The following is a 25,396-nucleotide window of genomic DNA, read 5'->3' as shown; positions in this document are numbered from 1 at the left end:
TCCTACAGGATTTAAGATGTCTAAGCATCAGCGCTCACCCAGGCGATGTTGACTAATTGAAATTCAACATAAAGTGTGGTCAGCTGCAAAATGAGAGAGCCTGTTCCAGCTACACTCCACAGTATCAGCTTCACCGGAAAGAGCTTAATCAAAACATTTTCCATTGCCAAATCAGCAGCAAATCAATCATTTATAATTTATAGGTAAACAAATATTCAGTGGCAACAAACCTTTACCTGTCATTATTTAGATTGAGAGTTGAAGCTGATGGTGCAAGCGTAGAGGGAAATGCAGATAATAGTTACTGCTATAGAGAGAATTATTCACTTCAGAAATCTTCTTAAGATACTGAGAGAGAGACTAAACTAGACCTTAACTATATAAGCCTGAATTTTTATTAAGGATTTCTGTTGACAATAAAAACTATAGACGTGTAACATCTCCATACACTCACTCATTTTCAGGCACTCATATACAGATACCCGTGTGTGCAAACATGGCTATAAAGTCATTGGCACACATAGAACGCAAAATACATACAAAAGTAACTGCCTGTTAGAAATGACTTCCTGCTCCCAGAGCAGCTCTACCCCTGCATTCCAGCACAGACATGCTCCTGACAGGAAGGTATTTATTTCTGAACTGTTGTTTTGTTGCACAAAAAAAGAGGTGGGTTTTTGTTTTGTTTTTTTTATAACCTAAAGCGCACAAAAGGCCTTTACATGCATACAGGCTCATACATGTCTGTCTAACCACATGCACAGACATTTCCTGCTCCAGCCCTCTATCACCCCATGTATACACACATTCCTAGGTTGGTAACTGTGGGTGTTCCCTGGTCCATCTGTCTGGAGGATGACAAGCACACACAGTTTCATCCTTACACATTGTTCCCTGTCTGCTTGTCTAGGCATACCTATCCCCATTTTTATCCAACTGTATTCCCATGTCAATCTGTCCAGGGTTACACATTTCCCTGTGTACATGTTATTTTTCCCCACTTCCACACACACTTACACTTCTGTGAGACTATAGAGCAAGGTATCTCAGACAGGTCCTTTTTCTTGCTACAGGGGAGGGCAGAAATGGTCATTCCTTACAGAGGCTTAGGGCCAGATCTTCAGCTGATGTAAATCAGCATAGCTCTATTTACTTCAGTGGCGCTAGTTTGACTTACACCAGATGAGGATCTGTTTTGCTTTCAGTGCCACCTCACAGACAGGCAGAGAGACTTGTGCACAAAATGAGAAAGAAACAGGCCCAGAGAGAGAGAGTTCTGTAAAGAGACAGAGTGGGGGACAGAGAAATCAAGAAACACAGAGCTGTATTTGAAAATTAAGTGTCCATTCTTTAAGGAAATGGAAGAACATTCCTGTGATCATTCTAATTTGATTAAGGGCACCACCCTCCGGCATCTTATAGCAAATCAATTCTGCTGGGTCAGAGATTCCAGTCCCCACCTGTCTTTGTCACCTTCCTTAGAATAAAGGGACATAGCAATAACTAGGAACTGACCTGCAGGGAACCAGCCCATTTTACAGAAGGCACGAAACAGTTATTAGATGGTAATGACTTTTGAAATGACCTCAGTCGAATTGAAAACAGTGATCTAGAGGTTTTCTATTCTATAGCCATTATCAGTGCCATGAGCCATTGCACCAGTTACCTTTTATTCTAGGCATACTCTCAAAACAAAGAGGCTTCCAGGGAATAGAATAGTTGTGAATCATCCCATCCCCATCAACAGTAGGGCTTAAATAGATTAGAGTCAGAGCTTAAAGTCAGAAGAGACCACTCCATCTTCCAGTCTGACCTCCTGTATGTCAAAGGCCGCTGCCACCATCACCATCCAGCGGCCACACTCTAAACCCAGCAATGGAAATGAGACCAAAGCAAGTGAGACCCACAGGAGACTAGACTGTTATGTGCCACAGGCAGGGAACTGGAGGGACCAATGTGCACCAGTGCCTGAGGCCCCTGCAATGGCAGGGAGATGATTAAATTACATATACCATATAATCCCGGTAAGTGACCCACACCCTCCAGAGGAAGGTGAAAAAATGCCAAGGTCACTGCCAATTTGACATGGGGGAATATTTCTTCCAGACCCCACATATAGCCACCAGTTAGATTCTGAGCAAGTGACATCAGCCAGCCAAGCGCCTGCGAGAGAGAATGTTTGGTGCCACCTCAGAACCCTGGCCCACCACATCCAGTGTCCCATCTCCAACCATGGCCACCACTGATTCTTCAGAGGAAGGAGATAAAGAAAACCTCCCAGAATACACTGCGGGGGGAATCCCTTCCTGACCCTGGGTGGTGGCTGGCTGACACTCTGAAGCACGAACTTCAGGAACATAAGATATAAACCTGATGTGAGCCCTAGGGCTATTGAGCCCTGCCCAATACTCTTGCCAGAAAGGGTCAGTTTGCATCTGTAAGCCTACTCTACGTTTAGGGCTTGTCTGTATCAACAGTGTGTGGAAAGCTGGGGTATAAATCTACCTTGCACTAGTCTGCTGTGCACTAAGTGTCCAAGTGGCCCCTACTGCCATGTGCTAAAAGTTCCCTAGTGTGCTTTGATCTATCCCATTTCAAAATGGAGTAAGTTAAAGCACACTAGGGAACTTCCAGTGTGTGGTAGCAGGATCAACTCAGACAGAGGTGGGCACACTAGTGCAAGGTTGATTTACACCCCAGCTCCCCCCACACTAACTGTTCAATTAGACAAGCCCTGAGAAAGGGTTTGCCAGTATAGATATACCAACATAGCTATCCTAGCAAGTCCTCCTTGTAGATATAGCTCCTAGAAGAGTGCTTTTGCCGGTATTAGTTATGGCCCATCAAACTAAGCTATACCAGGCAAATGCACTTTATACCTGGTATACCTGGCTGTAGTTTTGAGCTATGCTCAGCAGCCTATTTTCTGAGGAACATTATCATTTGTCTTTGCATGGACTAAACTGCCCTTCCACTTTGGGTCTGTATTTTTGGCCAGCACTTTTGACTCTGTCATTAACCTAGCTGGAGGTATGTTGTTTGAATGTGAAAGTAAACTGCAGCATTATAAAAAATCAGTGTATTTAGGTTTAAGCAGTAAATACATGTACCTTAATCTGCAGGGTGGGGCCTGACTTATTTGTGTCACCGGATGAGGGAAACACACTTCGTAACAGCCTCCGTTTCAAGCTGTTTTCCCTCGATTTGGGACAAGGGCTGCCCTCCCCAGAAGGCCTGGGATTCACTTGTGCCACCAGGCAAGGCTGGGGCCAGCATTCTGAGCTTCTTCTTTCAGCCTTATCACTCTTCCCAACCAGAACATAGGTGTGCTGTTGGTGCTGCGAAACTGAAGTGAGCTGGATGCAGCGCCCATCCTCACCTTGGAATTCTGAAGGCCCAAGGGACTTTGCTTTCATTACCATACCATTGGGATGAGATTGCCCATCCATCCTGGGTTTATAATCTGGCCACATAGTCTGCCTTCGGGCTGCTTTGCTTCCACCATTGCAGTTGAGGTAGTTTCCATATTTGTCTTCCCAGTCAACCTCAGGGCTCTGAAGATACATGTCTGGGAGCCTGTCCTCTCCCAAAAGTCCAAGTGACTGGGCTCTCCTCCTGCTGGTCGGGCTCTTTCCCCTTAGAGTGTTGGAACTGATGACAGAAAGCTTCTGAATATCGTTCAGTATCCCAGAGATATATCCCTCCACTTCGATGCTGCTGCCCCTCACTACAGTCTGTCAAACACACAGAAACAAAAGGCAAAGTTAGAGCTTTAACCCCTGAGGCTGAGAACGTCAAGGGCAGGGGTTGAGCTTTGTGTCTGGCTACTCATTGAAGTTCCGGGTAGGGGGGAATGTTTGGCTTCTCCATTGTTTTTACTTTCTTAAAGTTTGATGAACCGTATACTGCTGTGATGAAGAGTGGGACTAGCTAACGTAACAGAGCAGGGAGGCACTGTGTTCCTCACACTGCTTTTCTAATGCACCTCAATCCTGACCTGCAACACTCCTACTAGTTCCAGGAGTGGGCATCTACTTCAGTCCTGACTTTTTTATTCCTGCTGATATTCTGGGCTCCACTTCATTCTGTAACCACACCTCACTTGTGACCGTCAGCCAAAGAAGCTATGAACACACACATGCACTTTTAAGATATCCTTGTTGGAAAAATTTTGCACTGAACTAGCAATGAGTCCTGAGAATTGGGTGTTAAGAACTTTGATTTTGAGTGCACTAGACAAGTTTCCTCTTTATTTATTGAGGTACTACTTCCAAAACTGAGTCTCCACAAATCTCAGTGCATCTTAATCTCTACCTACTTCCTGTTCCAGTACAAGGTCCTCCTCTTCTCCTACAGCTCTGTCAATGTATACATAGCTTAGCACCCACCAGCAGCCAAGCTGCCCCCCGGCTCCGGCAGCACCTCCTGCCCACTGGCAGTCCCACCAATTAACTCCTCCCCCGCCCTCCCAGCACCTCCTGCCCACTGAGGAACAGCTGTTCTGCAGTGTGCAGGCGGCGCTGGAAGGGAGGTGAAGGAGTGGGGACGGGGCGCACTCGGGGGAGGGGGCAGGGAAGAGGTGGGGCAGGGTTGGGGCTTTGGGGAAAGGGGTGGCGTGGGGCCTGGGGCTGAGCAGAGGTTAAGCACCTCTGGAAAAAATTGGAAGCTGGCACCTGTGAATGCACATTTTATCCTGCCTTTCTTCATCTGCTTTTAATTTTGGTTCCTCACAGTTTTTCCTAATGCTTCTTAATCCTGACCTGTAAAACCTATGTTGTTCCATCTCTGGGTCCCTCCTCTGTTCTGCCAAGCCACTGCAATTATAAATGGTGAACACACTACTGGAAACAAAAGGATTGCAGCAGTTCATAACTGCCTCGTAGGCAAATGATGAAGGATAAGGCATCCATCCAAACAACCACCACTACTGTATGAGTGGCACGCCCTATACACTCAATATGCTATACAGCAGCCTAGCCATCTTGTTTATTTTGGAAGTGAAAAGCTTAAGTGCTAAAAACTCAAATCATTTATTCTCCAGAAGAAGACATAGTATAATATCACTCCTACCCCTTGTGTGAATCTCAATCTGTATGAGGAAACCTTCCTATGGAGGGAGAAGTAATCTCCTGTTTGCTATCTCAACTCTGGGGTTCTTCCAACCATGCTGAATTAATTACTCTGGGCCAGATCTTCAGCTGATGTAAACTGACACCACTCCAGTGGAGCAACACTGACTTGCACCAGCTGAGAATCAGGCTCACTGTGAGTTAAGGACGGAAATGCAGGGAAGAAAGATCCTATCAACTACAGGTGAGTTGAGGCCACTCAAACTCATTTAATTGTGTGTCCAATATCTTAGACACTGGCAAATTAATCTCTCTACTCTTGCTGTGGTAATACATCTTCTCATGTGTATACATGCATCTCTTGTTCTGCCTTCAGTTTGAACTGTTCTGTCAATCACCACTTTGATTGGGACATTGACTGCAAACAGGTTCAACCTCTTATACACAAAAGTGATGAAAAGGAAAAAAAAAAAAAGTCAGAAACCCAGCCTAGGAGCCTATTCAGTAGGGTGAGTAAGCCTAAATTACTATTCTAGTTCACTCCTAAACCTCAGCAGTCTGTGTTTATAGTTTACCTCAGCAATGCAAACTTGGATAATAGTAATGGTTTCTAAATGATCCACTAGCTTAAGCTGTGGTCAGTGTAACCTCACCTCCTCCTCCTGACTGAAGCACAGGGAGGACAGAACAAACTCATCTCTCATGCTTGCAGATGGGGCAGTAAGATATGGGGCTTGCTCATTCATCCCTTTCAGATTCATAAGTGGTTCACTAATTTGTTAGGCCAAACCTAGGATCATATTCCCTATGGATATGCTGGGAGCTCTCCAAGGTCCATTTCTTACTGAAGGCTAGTTGAATGACTGGTTCAGTGGTTCTCAAACTTTTTGAATTGGCGAGACTTTTCACAGAGCAAGCCCGAGTGTGACCCCACTTATAAATTAAAAACCACATTTTTTATATTTAACACTATTTTAAATGCTAAATTTATAACCCTATTGCTTAAAATGAATTTACTTTTTCCTCACCACTTTTAAATTAAGACTAAAACACATTTATCAAATTATTGTTATAAGCAGAAAAGATTTTTTAAATAGTTACTGATTAATACTGGGAGAGGGTGCAAAGAAACTTTGTCAATATCACTGTTCACAGCAGACTTGGTGCCCCATTGCCACCCTTACTTCTGTACTGCTGCTGGCGGCAGGTGCTGCTTTCAGAGCTGGGTGGCCAGAGAGCTGTGGCTGCTGGCTGGGCGCCCAGTTCTGAAGGCTGTGCCACCACCACCACCAGCAGTGCAGAACTGCAGAAGGAAGGGTGGCAATGCTATACCATGCCACCCTTACATCTCCATAACGTTTGCCCTTTGTACTGGCAGGGGGGGCTAAGTCAAATTTTGGGGTGGCTATAGCCCCCGCAAGCCTCCCCCATCACTACCCTTGCCTGTGAGTCTGGCAAAAAAACAACGTAATTTATAATTTAACAGTCAATCTCAATGTTCTGATTGATCTGCAGTTCAATGTAACTCTTCAGCTGCTGAACAATCAAGCCCTCTGATGTTGTCTCATTCCCAGGAACGGCCTTAAAGAAAATGTCACCCTGGGCGAACTTCTATTTTGTTGCCTTTCCTTTGGAGCCAGAGAGGTTTTACTCTGCCTTCACAGACGATAAAACTTGGTCAAAACCTATACCTTAACCTCCCCTGGACTCCTTACAGATCAGAATAAAAACGTCCTCTTATGTTACAGGATGAAGAACATAGGAGGTGTTGCTTCATTTGGGTTGCACTGCATTTGACAGAAGGGGAAGGATTAACTTTCCTCTCTCACCTTCATAGGTTGAAGCTGCATCCTGGTGATTCTTGAAGGATCTACAACTGGCTTTGGACGTTTTAGAGTGTCTAGAATATTCTGCCATTGAGGGGGCAGGCCAATGAATTTACCCTCCTTTGGATCGAACGAGGTGTGGACCCGATGCTGGAAGTTCTGCGGAGCAGAGATCTCAGGTCGTTTCTTCTTCTTTTTGCGAAACATGATGCCTGAATCAGAGAGATCAAATGCATTAGATCTAGTCATTTATCTGGTCTTCACAGTAGTTATTATACTGCTCCAATTAGGGTTGCTAATTGTGGTTGGACATATTCCTGGAGGTTTCATCACATGATATAATCTTTAATTCCCAGAAGCTCCAGGACAATCCTGGAGGGTTGGCAACCGTACCTACAGTTATAACTGCATTCTAATTTCCAGTCTAACCCCTCTTTTTCCATTGCTCATACAAATTCCTTTTAGTCTGAGTTTTTTCCAATCTTGGTCTTAGCCTAAATAGCTGAGCTTACACTAGGATCCATAAATCACCACTGATGTAGCTACCCTGTTGGGAGTAATGGGGGAAGACTGTAGATAGCTGTTTTTATGACTTCTAATTTAAGTCTACTCAGAATAAGCTTAGATAACAGAGAGAAAGAGCCTGAGCCCTATCTATAGCTGCCACTACTGCCATCACCAGAGGAGCTGCATAGGCAGATAGTTATGGGTCCTACTCTTCCTAGAGCAGAGAAGGCCAAAGAGAATTTTTTTGGAAAATTTAAGCAATGTAGGTTGAGCCAAATTTTTATCTGCAGCTAACTTTAAAAGTTGATATAGGCCTGAACCAAACGCTCAGTTTTATTAGTATTTTTAAAAGGGCTATTTTGTATGTGGGGAGGTAGGGTATTAAATCCAAAGCTGGATTTGATTTTTGTGAATGTCCCCTACTTTTATAATAGGCTGAGACTAAAGCCACAAGTCCAATACTTTTGAACTTTGAGGTGTTCAAAAGCCGAGTCCCAAACTTGCAGCTCATGACCACCTCAAAACAAATAGCTACCAAAGTCAAACTTGCTGAAGAGATTTTATCAAGCCTGGAAAAAATTAGTGGAAATTTGGTTCTTTGGTTTCAAATTTATAAATGCTTAAAGTCAGCAATTTCATGTATCTGACCTAGAATGTTTTCTATTTGTGGTTTTAAGGGCACGTTTAGCAGGGACACCTTACTGTCCGCCTAAAGCTGCTTGAGCTGTAAATTCCATAAATCAAGTATCTCCAGTTCAAGAAAGTTGCAAACTGTCAAGAATGCCATGGTTAGAATGATACTATTAGAAATAGCAGCTTGTGAAAGAGAAACAGCCAGGGAGCCTTCAGCAGGGGCCTAGCATTTTAGATAGCTCAGTCTAGGTAAAATGCTTCAGCACAGGCTCAGTGCTAAAGCTCTGTAGCATAAATTGAGCAGCCCTAGTTTAAGCAATTTATAATCCCCACTCTAGAAAATCCGTTTTTTGTCCCCCTTCCTGTAACTTCTGTCTACTTGGCTATCTGTCCTTAAATTGTGAGTTCTTTGTGGGCAGGGACGTCACTTTCTGAATGTCTAGAAAATGCCTAGCACACAGTAGACTCTGTCATGAATAATAAATGGGTGAAGTTCCTGCCAGGTTCCTCAACAAAGTTCCTGAGGGTTACTCACCAAAACACAAACTTGAGCCTACACTTTCTCCCCAAGCTTCACTGTCCCTAGGGTTTCCGTGCAGGACTTCCTCTGTCCTGGTCCTCTGCCTTCTTCCCTCAGAAAGACACTCCAATCACTCTTGTATCCCATTTAGAGCTAACAAGCATGAATCAGAAGTAATTACTCTGTTCCTTTATTCAAGGTATTAACACCTGAGGTTAGGGTGACTCAGCAAAGGAACACTGCATTCTTATGCAGGGTTCTAGAACCTGCCAGACATTTACAGTTTCCTAAGCCAAAGAACTCCAGATCTAGTTATTTTATTATTTCTTCACTTTTCTAAATTAAAAGGAAAAAATAGTGCTAATACTATGTTAAGATGGAAAAATCAAGCACTCAAAAGGACAGCAATCCTACAAATTAAAGCTATTCCCAGAAGTTGATTATGTTGCATATGTAGAATTTTCTCTCTCTCTTTCTCGTGTTCAATTTAAACCTTAATACTGTATATTACTGTTTGTTGATAATACATATAGGAAATACATAGGATGGGGCAGTTACCATCTTTTACTTATGTGTTTGTATAGTGCCTAGCACATGACTCGGGCACCTGGATGCTACTGAATTACAATAAATAAATAAATATTTTATTAACATTGTGGGAGAAAGTTGAGATTCTGGATTTTCCTAAATTTGCGGTTCAATTTCCCAACCTTAATATTACATTAATGCTGGATGCACTGTTGTATTATCTGTACAGAACCACTGGTGTACATAGACACTTCCTGATCATTCCCTCTATCCAACAGCAGATTTTGGACCCCCACCAAGCTCTTACACTTCAGGAAGATCATTCTCCCTTCCCAGTACCTCAGCTTTAGATTATTTTGCTGGATAAATATTTCATGGGCCAAAGACAACAGTGAACATAGTGAAAATAATTTCTTTCACAGAAGAGAGACAGACATTTCTGGTGATATTTTCCTTACATGCTATACACTTCAATATCATGCTCTCTTAATGATATAATGCAGTACATAATTCATGTTGTTACATTTAGAGCTACAGTTTAAAGCAGTGTACAGTGATTAAAAAGTGATTATTTAACATACTGCTGTATTTCCTGTCCTTAGGGCCTGGATCCTGCAAACACATATGTACATGCTTAATTTTACTACCATGCATAGTTCCCTTGAAACAGTAGGGAGGGGATGGAATCAATCAATTTACGGTGGTAAAGTTAATCATGTGCATTAAGCATTTGCAGGATCAGGGCCTTACATTGTATATCACAGCAGGGCATTTATACGGACTTTTCAAGTGCAAACACAGCATTACTGTGCTGCATCAAAATGCTCACAAGAGACCCCAGACTTATTATTCCATCTGAAAAACAAAGAAACAACGTAGAGAAAGGCGAACAAATAAAAGCCCATTTAGAGAAGCACTATGAGGCCACACTTCTGCACCTGAGAGGGTGCACTGCCAGAACCATCTTTGTTTTGGAGGTAGTTCCAATGGCACCCAGGGCACATATGCTCTAATGGTGGGCTCAGTGGGGCAGTACTTGTCTTTGTTCTGTATCTGTATAGAGCCCAGCACAGTGGGGCCCTGGTCCGTGACTGGGGTGCCTAAATACTAGTGCAATTCAGATAATAAATAATGAGAAATAATTGTGGAGACAATTGTTAAAGGAAAAGAACTGCAGATTTCCTTGGAAAGGGAAGTGACCTGCTAGCTACTCCTTTTGGCACTGTTCAAAGGTCAGGTGGGGCTACTATAATAATAATAATAATGGAGATATACCCATCTCCTAGAACTGGAAGGGACCCTGAAGGGTCATCGAGTCCAGCCCCCTGCCTTCACTAGCAGGACCAAGTACTGGTTTTTGCCCCAGATCCCTAAATGGCCCCCTCAAGGATTGAACTCACAGCCCTGGGCATAGCAGGCCAAAGAGAGGCTCCAGAGCATCTGACAAAAATCAGGAAGTGGGAAGCACTGGATAAAGTGCTGTAAATCTCAACTCTCTGCTGGGACAAGAAGTGTGTCAATAATTATTCATTAAAACCTCTTCATTGAGCCATGAGGATGGAAACATTCCTAAACTGAGTAACCAAGTGAGCTTATTGTTTTAACCCTTGTTCTTCCTCATCCACCCCCTCCCGACTCTTTGTAACCTCCCTCATTGCACCCCATCCATAATTATACTTAGGGCCCTACCAGATTCACAGCCATGAAAAGCGCGTCATGGACTGTGCAATCTGGTCTGGTGGGTGCTTTTACCCTATACTGTGCAGATTTCACAGGGGAGACCAGTGTTTCTCAAATTGGGGGTCCTGACCCAAAAGGGAATTGCAGGAGGGTCACAAGATTATTTTAGGGGGGTTTCAATATTGCCACCCTTACTTTTACACTGCCTTCAGAGCTGCGCAGCCGGAGAGTGGCAGCTGTTCGCCAGGCACCCAGCTCTGAAGGCAGCGCCCTGCCAGCAGCAGCACAGAAGTAAGGGTGGCAATACCATACCATGTCATCCTTACTTCTGTGCTGCTGCTGGCAGTGGCTCTGCCTTCAGAGCTGGGCTCCCAGCCAGCAGCTGCCGCCACTCTCCAGCAGCCTGCACTGCTGCGAAGGCAGTGTAAGGGTAGCAGTACTGCAACCCCCCTTTCCCTCTACAATAACCTTGCAACGCCCCCACAACTCCTTTTTGGGTCAGGCCCCCTACAATTACAACACTGAAATTTCAGATTTAAATGGCTGAAATCATGAATTTTATGATTTTTCAAATCCTATGACTGTGAAATTGACCAAAATGGGCCATGAATTTGGTAGGGCCCTAATTGTACTGTGAGAGCGATAGGGCAGGGACGATGACTTTCTATTTGTTTTGTAAGGCCCCTAGCACACTTTGGGGTGCTGTAAAAATAAATCCATAAATAATAACTAGTCGTATCCCTTTATGATTCAGTATGATTGGATTTATATGCAAACTACTGAATTAAAATGTTCAGTTTTCCATTCGGGACCAAATTTTCAACCAGTCTTCAAAAGTAGATCTACCCCAGCATATAACTTTGCATGCACATATACCAAACATAGGTGCATTCACATTAGATAATTGTGCTTTCAAATCACCATTTAGAAAGCACTTACCCCATCCGTATACACAAAAGTATGGTTCACATATGCAGAAATATGTATCCATTGAGTTCATGGTCACATTTACAGCAGCTGGCTGAAAATTTGGCCTTTGTGTCTTTTTGGCTAGTAGTATGAGTATTCTCATGATAAAATGCATCCAACCCTGTACACCTACATGTTCCTCGGGGTTTCCAATGACATTTGCTTTACATTAATTGCTTTGATTATAAATACAGTCTGATATTGGATAGGTGGTTGTAGTTTAAAGGGACACTGTCAGGATAAAAAAATCATATACTAAAAATAGGTATTTAAAATCCCATCAGCTTTAATAATCTTTTAGGTTTTGCATTTCACTCAGATTGGACAGTGAAATGAGAGTGGTCAATTATACTTGTGGTTCTCCTGTATTGGCTATAATATTTGAGTTTCCCACAGGAGAATGTTTAAATAAGAAAAACTAAAACACGCCCTTTGTTATCCAAAAACAAATTAATAAGAATATTTTTACCATATAAGACTTAGATTTTGTAAATAAACACAAAATCTACACTTAAGCCTTAAACTATTAGACAACATCCCCTTAATCTGTCACACATATCCTGTGACACCGACACCATACTAACCTACTAGACCCTAGTCTTTTCATTCGTGGCTGATAGCCGTACTGTAAGAAATGTCATAAGCATAAATAATAAAAGTCACTACCCTGAGACAAAAGCAGCTGGAGATTTAAATTCTCTCAATGGTCCATTTCTGCTGCCTGGGAAACCACGTCAGATTTTTTAACGCCAGATATAGCTTTTCATAGATAATATAGTTCCAAAAGCTGTCACATCTGCTAGTGAGCAGGAGAAAAACCACAGATGGCAGATTCAGAGCAGTGGGAGGGATCAGCTGGAAAGGAGGGGCAAAGAGAGAGAAGGGTTAGGCTCAGATGAGAGGAAGGGGGAATTAGTGAAGAAGGAAAGGAAATCAGAGTTGGAAGGAGTGATTGGGAGACATCAGAGAAACAGGCATAGAAAATGATCAGCTGGACAGAAGAAAGAAGGAAGTAAATGGTAGCAGGAATTGTTCTTTGTTATCACACAGTATTTCAGATCCTAAAGCAAATTTGCTCATGTGATTTGTTATTTCATCAGCTTCGCTGATATAATTATAGTTTCTCTGGTGCATAGGGCAGGTATATAAGCTCTGACTGTGTCATTGTGTGTGTGCATATGTGTACACACACACACACACTCAACGTGAGTGAGAGAGGTAGGTAGCAGGGTGTCTGAGGCTTACTTGATTATTTTTTATTTAAAACAGTTTCTTATGGCAACTGAAACACCACTGTGGCTGAGTAGTTCTACCCTGTGGGCATCACCATTCTGCTCCCAAGCTTGGTGGGTCATGCCCTCCCTGGACCAAGAGCACAGCACTCTTAGATACTGGATGGGAAAAAATATCAGCCCAGTGTCCCCAAGTGACTCCTCAGTTGATGCTCTGAAAAGAGTTGAAGGATTACAAAGAGGGGCTGGAGGAGTTCGTCCAGTCCAGCCAGGCTGCAAGTTCACACAGGAAGTCTGTGGCAGAGCCAGGAACTGAACTGAACTTTAATCTCCTGAGTCACAGCCCAGTGCTTTAGAATCATAGAATCATAGAATTCAAGATCAGAAGGGACCATTATGATCATCTAGTCTGACCTCCTGCAAGATGCAGGCCACATAAGCCGATCCACCCACTCCTGAAATAATTCTCTCCCTTGACTCTGCTGTTGAATGCTCAAAATCATGATTTAAAGACTTCTAGTAGCAGATAATCCACCAGCAAGCGACCCCTGCCCCATGCTTCGGAGGAAGGCGAAAAACCTCCAGGGCCACAGCCAATCTACCCTGGAGGAAAATTCCTTCCCGACCCCAAATATGGCGATCAGCTGAACCCCGAGCATGCGGGCAAGACTCTCAAGCCAGACCCTCTGGAAAAAGGCTAACAATATCCTATCATTGACCCTTTGTACTAATTACCATTGTGGCATGTTATTGACATATTGACTAAACCCATTATCCTATCATACCATCCCCTCCATAAACTTATCTAGCTTAATCTTAAAGTCATGTAGGTCCTTTGCCCCCACTGTTTCCCTCGGTAGGCTGTTCCAGAATTGCACTCCTCTGATGGTTAGAAACCTTCGTCTAATTTCAAGCCTACATTTCCTGACTGACAATTTATATCCGTTTGTCCTCGTGTCCACATTAGCACTGAGCTGAAATAATTCCTCTCCTTCCCTGGTATTTATCCCTCTGCAAGAGCTAGAAGAGTAGCCTCATTGAGTACACCTACACAGGGATAAAAGACCTGCATTGGCCCAGGCCAGCTGACTCGGGCTTGCAGAGCTTGGACTGCAGGGCTACAACTCACTGTGTTGACGTTCAGGCTCAGGCTGGAGCTGAGTTCTGGGACTCTCAACCCTCGCAGGATCCCAAAGCTCAGGCTTAAGCCTGAGCATCTACACAGTGACATTTTAGCCCCGGAGCCCAAGCCCTGCGAGCCCAATCAGCTGACCCAGACCAGCCACAGGTTTTTTATCCCTATGTAGACGTAGCCTTTCTGCTCTTCTTATTAGGTCTACTGGAGGATTAGGGTTAGCAAATACTAACGTAGCACCATCAGCAGCACTGCTTTTCCCAGGCTCAGACTCAGAGATCATAAGAACGTAAGAACGGCCATACTGGGTCAGACCAAAGGTCTATCTAGCCCAATATCCTGTCTTCTGACAGTGGCCAGTGCCAGGTGCCCCAGAGGGAATGAACAGAACAGGTAATCATCAAGTGATCAGCCCCTGTAGCTCATTCCCAGCTTCTGGCAAACAGAGGCTAGGGACATCATCCCTGCCCATTCTGGCTAATAGCTTCATGAATAGCTAGCCTCCATTAATTTATCTAGTTCTTCTTTGAACCCTGCAAGAGTTTTTTGAACCCTGGCAAGGAGTTCGACAGGTTGACTGTGCATTGTGTGAAGAAATACTTCCTTTTATTTGTTTTAAACCTGCTGCCTATTAATTTCATTTGGTGACCCCTAGTTCTTGTGTTATGAGATCAACCCACAGGACTCACTCTCATCTGGCTCCGCTGAGAGGAGGGCACCTCTCAGCCACCACTCTCACCACTCACACTTGCCTCCAGTCACAGATGGACACTGCCCTACATTCATAGCCCCATTCCATTTACAATGGACACTCCAGGCACCACACAGACCACCTGTAGAGTCCCTGGGGTGCATCCAAAAATGGAGATGGATTGTTTTCATTTTAAAAAAAATCATGTTTTTCCACATGCTCTCCACTTGCCATCATAACAGACTGCTCATTAATTGAAGACATTGTGGAGACATTTGCCAAGCTTGCCCTTCCTTGGGACTCGGTATATAAGGGCAGGGAAATCCCAAGCCCTGATTCTCCGTTGTCCTGCACCTTGCAAAGTCATCTACATCTGTGCAAAGGGGGTGAAAAATGCTACCAAATCAAAATGGTAGCATTTTACACTCACTGTGCCCAGATGTAAGTGCCCACACAAGGTGCAGAGCAATGAAGAATCAGGCCCTAGGATTCTTCCCTTAGCAACGTGGTGGAAATGTGCTAAGATGGCAGGAGCATGCCACCTGATCATGATGACACCAGCAGCTTGGCTAGCAAGGTTTTGGAGACAATTTTAGCTACTTCCAACCAATAATAAAGACGGGTTGATTCCCCACTTATAATAATATTGATAATAACACATTGCTTTGCACTCATGCAGCTCAAAGTGCTTTATGAAAACACTAAACCTGCCACCAGCCTGTGAGACTTGCCAATTGTATTATCCCCATTTTACAGATGGAGAAACTGAAGCACAGAGATGTAAAGTGACTTACCGTAAACCTAGGGAGACTAGGTGTCCGGTTTTTTACCAGAAAACCCCATCGAAAAGGGACCCTGGCAGCTCCGGTCAGCACCGCCAACTGGGCCGTTAAAAGTCCGGTCGGTGGTGCTGCACACTAAGGCTGGCTAGTCCCTACCTGTCCTGGCTGACACCACGCTGCACCCCAGAAGGGGCCAGCAGCTACACTCTTAGGCGGGGGGGAGGGAGGGCATGGGGTTCCACACGGGGCTCCGCACGCTGCCTCCGCCCTGAGCACCAGCTCTGCACTCCCATTGGCTGGGAACTGCGTGGGGGGAGGGGGCGGTGCATGCAGGCGAGAGCAGCACGTGGAGTCTCCTGGATGCCCCTGCCTAAGACCCAGACCTGATGGCCGCTTCTGGGGCGCGTGCAGTATGGTGCTAGGACAGGCAGGCAGTGTGCCTTAGCCCCCACACTGCACCACTGACCAAGAGCTGCCCATGCCTCAACCCCAAGCTTCAACCTCCTGCCCCAGCCCTGAACCCCCCACAACCTGTAGTACCCTCCTGCACCCCAAACCCTTCATTCCTGCCCCCTCGAGCCTCCCCAATCTGGAATACCCTCCTGCACCCCAAACCCCGCATTCCTGGCTCCACCCCCAAGCCCTCACCCCCTTTCAGACTCCAACCCCCTGCCTCAACTCATAGCCCCCTCTCACACTGCAAATCCCTCTGCTCCACCCCCCAAACCCCTCATCCCTGGCCCCACCCCTGAGCCCTCACCCCCAGCTGGAGCCCTCACCCCTTCCACATCCCAACCCCCTGCCTCAACCTGCAGCCCCTCCCACACTCTGAATCTTTTGACCCCACCCCCCAGCCTGGAGCCCCCTCCTGCACCCCAAACCTCTCATCCCCACCCCAGAGTCCGCACCCCAAGCCAGAGCCCTCACCCCTCCCGTACCCTAACTCCCTGCCCCAGGCCGGAGCCCCCTCCCACACCCTGAACCCTCATTTCTGGCCTCACCCCGGAGTCTGTACTCCCAGTTAAGGCCCTCACCCCCTTCTGCACCACAACCCCCTGCCCCAGCCCAGTAAAAGTGAATGAGGGTGGAGGACAGGGAGCTATCGAGGGAGAGGGACTGTAGTGAGTGGGGGGTGGGGCCTCAGGGAAGGGGTGGGGCCTCAGGGAAGGGACAGGACTAGGGTGTTCAGTTTTGTGTGACTAGAAAGTTGGCAATCGTACCCAAACCACACAGTGAGTCATATAAACTGAGCGTAGAACCCAGCCCCTCACTGACCCCCAGCCCCCTGCTGTATCCACTACAGTAGACTGACCCTGCAGCCAGGAGCGGCTCTAGACATTTCGCCGCCCCAAGCATGGCGGCATGCCGCGGGGGGCGCTCTGCTGGTCGCCGGTCCCACGGCTTTGGTGGACCTCCCGCAGGCGTGCCTGAAGAGGGTCCACTGGTTCCGCAGCTCCACCGAAGCCGCGGGACCAGCGGACCCACCGCAGGCACGCCTGCAGGAGGTCCACCGGAGCCGCCTGCCGTCCTTGCTGCGCCGGCAGAGCGCCCCCCGCGGCATGCCGCCCCAAGCACGCGCTTGGCGTGTTGGGGCCTGGAGCCACCCCTGCCTGCAGCCACAATTCAGTAACATCAGGTCAGACCACACCTCCTCTCAGGTATGTTATTTTGTCACCCAGTTCTCAGACTGTAAAAGGGATGGGAATGGGAGGAGCCTCTGATTTGTAAGGGTAACAGCATCATCATATATAGGGCTAAGAAACATTTATAATAACAGGTTTTGAAGGGACCAGGAGCCTGATCTTTATTTTATCCAACTATGTTAATGTTTGACTCTTATGTAAGACCAAGGCAATCAATCTAATAACAAAAGTAATATCAATACTGCTCAAGGGTTAATCCAGCAGTGTAGCAGCAACAAACACGCTGCCACCCAGGAACCTGAGTTTGCCCTTTAGATACCATACAAGAGCCACGTTAAATGGATATGGCCTGATTCTCCCCTCCATTATATCTGATTTACACTGTAAGCTATAGGATAGTTTGGATTAAGAAGTAAGTAGAAGTTAGGCTAACTTGGGTCCAAAACCTAGGCTCAGGTGAAGTTGCTAGTGTGAGAAAAGGCAAAGATGAGTTGGAGACAGAGTGTTATGGGAAAGTAAGAGTTAGCAAGGATGTGACCCAGGGCTTTGTTACCATTATGATTGGATTATAACTGGTTTAAGCAACATTCTTAATAAGTGTTTATGAAAATTGTGAATGGTTTATTAAAATGTTATCTATATTGCTAGTATGCGAAGGACATTGGTGCAGATGTTAATTTAAATAATGTGCAGTGTAAAGAGCCAATAAGAAGATGGAAGAAATATAGTTATGGTAAAGGACAGTTTAATGTTAATTAGTATTATAATAGAGCAGGGGTCAGCAACCTGTCAGAAGTGATGTGCCGAGTCTTCATTTATTCACTCTAATTTAAGGTTTCGTGTGCCAGTAATACATTTTAACATTTTTAGCAGGTCTCTTTCTATAAATCTATAATATATAACTAAACTATTGTATGTAAAGTAAATAAGGTTTTTAAAATGTTTAAGAACCTTCATTTAAAATTAAATTAAAATGCAGAGCCCTCGGACCGGTGACCAGGACCCGGGCAGTGTGAGTGCCACTGAAAATCAGCTCGTGTGCCTCCTTTGGCACGTGTGCCATAGGTTGCCTACCCCTGTAATAGAGTATAAAAGGAGTAGTTTTGCTGAATTGCAAGGGAGAGCTCCAGTTAACATCCAAAGAGTACCATTCAGTTCCAGGACTATAAGGCTGTACTTCACTCTGTTGTCAGTGGACTGATCACCCATTGACACACCAGTCCATCTTGGACTGGGAGTACAATAGTAGCATTTATGTACATAGTATTTACATGCCTGTTTGCTTAACTACTCATTTTTCTAATAAAGTTTGGTTGTATCATTCAAAGTGTTGCCTAGTGATCCTCTACCAAACAGTTTTTCTGCACCCAACCTAGAAGCTTGAATCTGAAAACCAAGTTGGGTTTTCATGGACCCTTATGTTTAACAACTCAATATTAATTGGAAACATTTCAGCATAAAGGTTAACAAATGTTTACAACATTGTTATAACCCATTCATGTCAACAGAGATACACAGGAGCAAAAGTGATGTGATAGAGTGGAGAATTGGTCCCACAGTTTAAATCCTGATCTGACACGGTCTGATATTGCTGTGATGATAAATGTGCTCTCCCCTAATCCCTGGGGCAGAGGAGGGTAGCATCTTATGTTAACCTCCAGAGATTCTGTCACTGACTGAAGAGGAGTGTTAACTGGACTCCCAGGGAGTTATGTCTGAGCCAGACCCAGGTGATGACATGGAGCCTTAGATACCATCCTTCTACAAAGATAGATAGATAAACCTTGATTATCAGGAGCAAAAATAATGCAGTGTAGGTTTGAAAATAAAATATTGCATGATCCAGGGGAATGGGATGTATGTAGTTAAATGCATTTTTACTTACAATTAGAGCTAATCTGTCCAATTGTTTTAAACAGTTTACTCAACATATTTAGCCCTTTCTCTCTGCTCATGAATTGTCTTTGAACAGATTGTGAATTTTATGAACACATCAAATAGTTTTGACAAAGATGTTTGACCTGTGGGTTGTTCACAAACTGTTCACAGCAACTCTCCATTTAGGTACTGATACTCAGAATTCGTTATTTGACGTGTGGGACTGGTCACCCAGCTCACATGCTATTGTTTCTGTTCCATGATAGGATGGCTGAACTTTTACGAAGTACATACACTTTCCTCTGGAAGGAATTTTGTTTAGTCATAAAAACAAATTTTGTTTCTCAGTTAACTGAATCTCACCTGCTGGGCCCCAAATTCTCTCTCATGAACATTCTTACACACAAAATTTTGTTCACATGAATGTTCACAGGCAGCACACCACAGAGGGGCACAAACAGGCTGCTTAGAAGCCCAGCTGCTAATTTCACAAACAGGTCTTTATACTAGTTGACCAGCTCTATTTACTATTTGCTTATTAATAAGCCATTGTTCATACATATCAATGTGCTGCACAATGTGCGCATCAATGCACAGCCTTACTACATAATTAACAACTAGACTGCTTAGGGGAGAGAGAATTTATACAATGTCAGGACAGCAGCAGCACCCCTTTTACAAGCAACAATTTAGGGATTCAGCTGCACTGGACATTGTCTTATGGATGGACTTCAGAAAGGGGGATTGGCAAATGCCTCATTTTGTACATATCCCCAAGCCTCACCTTTGAGTACTCACTCACCAGCTAGGTGCTTCTCTTCTTCTTCTTCTTCTTCTTCTTCTCAGACTACTTCACTGTTCAGTCCTCCAGTACATTAAGTCATTAATATCCTGGCAAACAAGAGGACAAAAGGATCAGTAAATATTATTGGACAATTGCCACAGACCTACTTTTTCCATGTACTCTGTGTGTCTGTCTGTGTGTCTGTGTGAGATCACTTGGTTAAAAGAGATTGTGTGTACATTGCCAATGTAATTTGACAAATGGTTTTCAAATAGTATGCAGTTAGCCAGTTCCCTGATACTTCAGATATACACAGTGTTACGACACAATAGATCAGTAGCTGTGCTGAAAGGATCTTAGCTGACATAGCAAGGGAGAAATCCAGGGATATGGGCATGAGGGGTTTTAGCTAGTCAATTAATAAGTATCTTTGATAGGTATGGTGAGGGTCCCTGCAGATATAAGGGGGCTCCCTGGAGATATTGTTACATCTTGCATAACCAGCAAGCAGGCATGTTCCTGACATGGGCTGTCTGCTTTCCCAAGCATCATCAGGGGTGACTTTAACCTTCTTCACCAACTGCCAAGTCCAGCAAGGCATTTTCATTCCACACTCCGCGTTGTTGACAGCTTACACTAACAGGTCCCAAATGCCACATCCCCATAAGAGACATGCATTCTTGCTTGTCTGAAGGGGACGGGGTGGTGAAAGAAAGGAGATCTCACTGCCTGTCCCACTGTGTGAGTGCCAGTAGAGGACAATTCCGAGTGAGAAGAGAGAAAGGGCTGCAGGGAAACTACCACTGCCATCCAGCAAATCCAATTGGTGGACGGTGTCACTGGGCTGTAGGAGCAAAGATGGAGTAAATTCCTTCCCCGAGCAGCCCAGCTCCCAGTTTTCTTTCCCTTCCAGAACCAGACCGGAAGGAAAAAGCTCCACAATCCCCAAACTGCTTCCCTCTCCCATTGCCATAACGTGGTGCTGCCAACACACAAGAGCAGAGCACATGCATTCCTGGCACTGCTAAGATTGAAAACGCAGCTCCGAAGAGAAGGGGTTAACCCATAGAAGCACAGCCAGGGGAGAGCTGAGACGTTAGTTTAAACTGACAAACCTAGTCCTCTGTAAACAGAGGAAACAAACCACAGGAAACAGCAGCCATTAGAAGGTGGTTGTTCTAAATACAGAAAGCAAACCCAGTGATTGTCCCCAGACCTGCCATCTGATGCTTACCCCAGATTTCTCACTGCTCCAGAACCAGCGGAGAGGTGGAAATATTCTCACGCTGGAATCTGTTGACTCCCCGAGAAACTTGAGAGAGAAAGGAGAAGGCAAGAGAGAGCGGGAGAGAAGGGGGCGGAGGCAGCTCTGACATGTTTGTACAGTGCCTGGTTCACCTAGCTGTGAATTTGATTTCAGGGTGTGGTGGTAGATGAGACACAGAAATGTTCAGCGCTGGAAAGTCTCAGGCTCTCATTGCAAAGAGCATGATGAACGCTGATACTGGGGCCTCACGGGATCCTCCTTCCTCCTCCTCATCGCCATCTCCCTTTGGACTCTGGAAGGGACAGGAGAGAGAAGGTGCTCAGAGTTGCACCAGAGCACTGAGGTTCGCTGGGCCTCAGACAAGAGCCTCTGCAAGGTCGCCACCTTGCACCCCTCCTCACTGGCTGACCTATTAATGCTCCGACTTGCTCATTACCGCACTTCTCTCGTTTCCACTGCCTTGGGGCCTAGAGCTGCTGCAGTTCCTAATGAATCCCGACATCTCCTGCTGTGTTGTGAATTTCAGGACCTGCCACAAATTCCTAGTCATTCCTGGCAGCGGGAGCTTTGATCATTTGATATATGTCTGGATAGATGATAATTAATTTGCATTGCAAATGTGCAGCACATGACCTGGTGCCAATCCTTTTCCTCTGTAGCTTGCTATGAGTCAGTGCTGTGTGGTTTACTGTCTAGTATCACCCTATAATCCTGTTGCCCCAATTGTGCTGTGGCTCGGGGCTTATTGACTCCTGGAAATATACATTTCTGCATCAGTGACTTCTGTCTGCTGGAATATCAGTCAGCAGCGGGGGATGGGAAGAGGTGGAACGTGGATGAGGAACAGGAGGAGGTCAGAGTTCATGTCTGCCAAAGCCATCAACAGCTCTTTCCCTAGAGCAAATAAAGGGGACTCTTGCCTTATTGCAACAGTCTATTGCAAACAATGCCAGTCTAACTGATTAGGTCCAAAGAGCAAAGATAAAAATACCCCCACCTCACACCGTGTAATTTACTCCCTTTTGTTTGTGTGTGTGTGTGTGTTTTGCTAACATGGTATTAAATAAAAAAAAAATCCATGATGTAAGTAACCCTGATCAATTAAACTGACATGGGCACCACAGACAGACATTATGGCCCAGTGGATGGGGCAGAGAAGTGGGACTCAGGAGACCTGGGTCCTAATCCTGACCCTGCCACTGAATTTCTGTGTAACCTCTCGGGTAAGTTACTTCACCGCCAAGTGCCTCAGTTTCCCCTCCCACTACTTCTCTTTGTCTATTTAAATTACAAGCTCTTCAGGACAGGGTGTCTTTTACTATGTGTATGTACAGTGCCCAGCACAATGGGCTCAGGGTCCCAGCTAGGATCTATAGGAACTACTGTAATTCAGAGAATCATGATAATAATACTGAGGGCAGGTCTACATTAGCAGCGCTACATTGGCGCAGCTGCAGCATGTCTGGTAAAGACGCTGTATGCCGACAGGAGAGCGCTCCTGCATTATTCTACAGGTCCTTGTCTGCTGAGGCCTGCCAAGGAGATTTCCTACTGGTTCCCTACAGCAGCCTCTCTGGGGTCTAGGAAGTAAAGTTAGCCAAGACCCTTTCTATTGGGGATTGGTCTGCCTGCTCCTACTGGGGCATGTAAAGTTGGCATCCCATGAGCAGTTGTATCCAAGAAAGGGGACATTTTTATTAGCGATGGCAAACACCAAACAGTGCTCAGAAGAGAGAACGGCCAGCATTAGCATCCCAGCAGCTCTCCCTTCAGAAGACTGCAATTTGAGCTGCAAAGTGCTGCCATGTGGAAGATCAGAGCATGAGCCTTTGTTTGCCAGGTTGGCAAGGGATGTGCCTGCTGCTGAGATGTGTGTTACACTCTTGCATACTGTCATTCATTAGCATCTGCTTCTTCTATACATTTCCATTGTGCCAGGCCATGAAGGCTGGTCTATATGAGTAAGTTTGGAGGAGCAGCACAAAGAAATATCACTTATACTGTACAGGGAGTCACCCAGGTTTGGGACGGCCTTTAAATCTACACAAGAATGGTCCTCCATGGCTTTAAGTGTTTGGGAGCATCGCACAAAGCCCTCTAAAACAAGAGGCACATCTTAGTCATGGAGACGGGCTTTGCCACAGATGGAAGGGCCTGGCTTTACTTGCCAGAATGAGGACTTTGGATGGAGCCAGACAGGCCATCTGACAGCAATTCCAGGCCCCAGGACAGAACAGTCAGTGGGCCCCCAAGCACGCACAAGCCGCGCCCACGAAGATGGTCTGCCTGACATTTGGGTGGTGCTGCGCCTGCACTGGCAGGTGCCCAATGAGCTGCTGGGTGCACTGCTGGGCGCACTCTTCCCCCACGGCCAGGGCTTCCACATGCCTACCCAGTACAGTTGCCAACTGTCTAATCATGCAAATCCTGCCCTGGCCTGGCCCTAACCCTTCCCTGAGACCAACTGGCACACCCCTCTGGCAACAGCTCCTAGACACAGGGCCCAGAGGGTCTCCACGCGCTGCTGCCTGCAGGCACTGCCCCTACAGCTCCCATTGGCCACAGTTCCTGGCCAATGGGAGCTGCGGAGTCAGTGCTCAGGGTGGGGGCAGCGCACGGACACCCCCTCCCCAGAGGCCGCAGGGATGTGCAAGCCACTTCCAGGAGCAGCGCAGAGCAATGACAGTGGAGCAAAGCACCCCGTTGCCCTCCCCTGTCAGCAGGCCTGGAGCCAGAGCAGCTTGAAGCCTGAAGTGAACCTCAGCAGTCTGGGATCTTAAATGAAGACCTGGAGCGCCATTTAGGGTGGGAAGGGAGGGCTCTAGCCCCCCTCTGAGTTTTGTATCCGAGGTCTCCTCACAGTGCATGCCCCACCCCAGCCGGAGCTCTTAATTGCAACACATCTTGAGTGTGATATGTGATGAATTCTGTACTGCTCCCAGCTTCTGCCTTTGGGGCAGGGAGTTTGTTTATAAACAGAAGCAAGGTGATTAAGATAACAAAAAGCCTTATAATTAAATTAAGGCTAGTTAGATGATCCTGAAAGCATTGCTAAGCACTCCAGTTAAAAGATTGGAAACAAAGGGTAGGAATAAATGGTGAGAGTGGAGAGAGGTAAACAGTGGTATCCCACAGGGCTCTGTACTGGGATCAGTGCTGTTCAACATATTCATAAATGATCTGGAAAAAGGGGTAAACAGTGAGGTGGCAAAATTTGCCAATGATACAAAATTACTCAAGATAGTTAAGTCCAAAGCAGACTGAAAAGGGTTACAAAGGGATCTCACAAAACTGGGTGACTGGGCAACGCAATGGCAGATGAAATTCAGCATTGATAAATGCAAAGTAGTGCACATGGCAAAGCATCCATCCCAACTATGCATACAAAATGATGGGGTCTAAATTAGCTGTTAGCCATCAAGAGAGAGATCTTGGAGTCATTGTGGACAGTTCTCTGAAATCATCCACTCAATGTGCAGTGGTAACCAAAAAAGCTAAGAGAATATTGGGAATCATTAGGAAAGGGATAGATAATAAAACAGAAAATATCAAATTGCCTCTACATAAATCCATGGTCCACCCACATATTGAATACTTCATGCAGATTTGGGTCACCCCATCTCAAAAAGATATACTGGATTTGGAAAAGGTACAGAGAAGGGCAACAGAAATTATTAGGGGTCTGGAACACCTACCATATGAGGAGAGATTAAAAAGACTAGAACTTTTCAGCTTGGAAAAGAGATGACAAAGGGGGATATGATAGAAGTCTATAAAATCATGAAAGGTGTGGAAAAATTGAATAAGGAAATGTTATTTACTCTGTCACATAACACAAGAACTAGGGGGCACCCAATGAAATGAATAGGCAGCAGATTTAAAACAAACAAAAGTATTTCTTCACAGTTAACCTGTGGAACTCTGCCAGCGGATGTTATGAAGGCCAAAACTATAACAGGGTTCCAATAAAAGAACTAGATAAGTTCATGGAGGATAGGTCCATCAATGGCTATTAGCCAGTGTGGGCAGGGATCCAACATCATATTCTGCATGCCCCTAGTCTCGGTTTGCCAGAAGCTGGGAGTGGGTGACAGGGGACAGATCACTAGATGATTGCCTGTTCTAGTCATTCCCTCTGAAGCACCTGGGATTGGCCACTGTTGGAAGACAGGATACTGGGCTAGGTGGAGCATTGGTCTTACCCAGTATGGCCATTCTGATGTTCTTATATAGAACCCAGATGTCACCCCAC

At 45.4% G+C, this 25,396-nt stretch overlaps 1 protein-coding gene across 3 annotated transcripts in view; it reads right to left on the bottom strand.

Moving 5' to 3' along the window:
- Positions 1-25,396, bottom strand: part of PAK6 (p21 (RAC1) activated kinase 6) — a 48,569-nt gene that overhangs the window by 8,586 nt on the left and 14,587 nt on the right. The window contains exons 1-4 of one of the 3 annotated variants that reach the window (XM_039536660.1): positions 21,112-21,160; positions 19,896-19,984; positions 6,899-7,107; positions 3,111-3,734 (exon numbers count right to left, since the gene is read on the bottom strand). In XM_039536660.1, coding sequence (XP_039392594.1) covers positions 3,111-3,734; positions 6,899-7,102 — 828 coding nt within the window. In that variant the 5' untranslated portion in view covers positions 7,103-7,107; positions 19,896-19,984; positions 21,112-21,160. Of the gene's footprint in view, positions 1-3,110; positions 3,735-6,898; positions 7,108-8,570; positions 8,759-19,895; positions 19,985-21,111; positions 21,161-25,396 lie in introns of those variants that run through there. The other 2 variants (XM_039536659.1, XM_039536658.1) reach the window with 2 other exon arrangements.

The sequence above is a fragment of the Mauremys reevesii genome, linkage group 4, assembly GCF_016161935.1.
Source record: "Mauremys reevesii isolate NIE-2019 linkage group 4, ASM1616193v1, whole genome shotgun sequence".
NCBI lineage: Eukaryota > Metazoa > Chordata > Testudines > Geoemydidae > Mauremys > Mauremys reevesii.
This window is presented reverse-complemented; position numbering and strand designations above follow the sequence as displayed.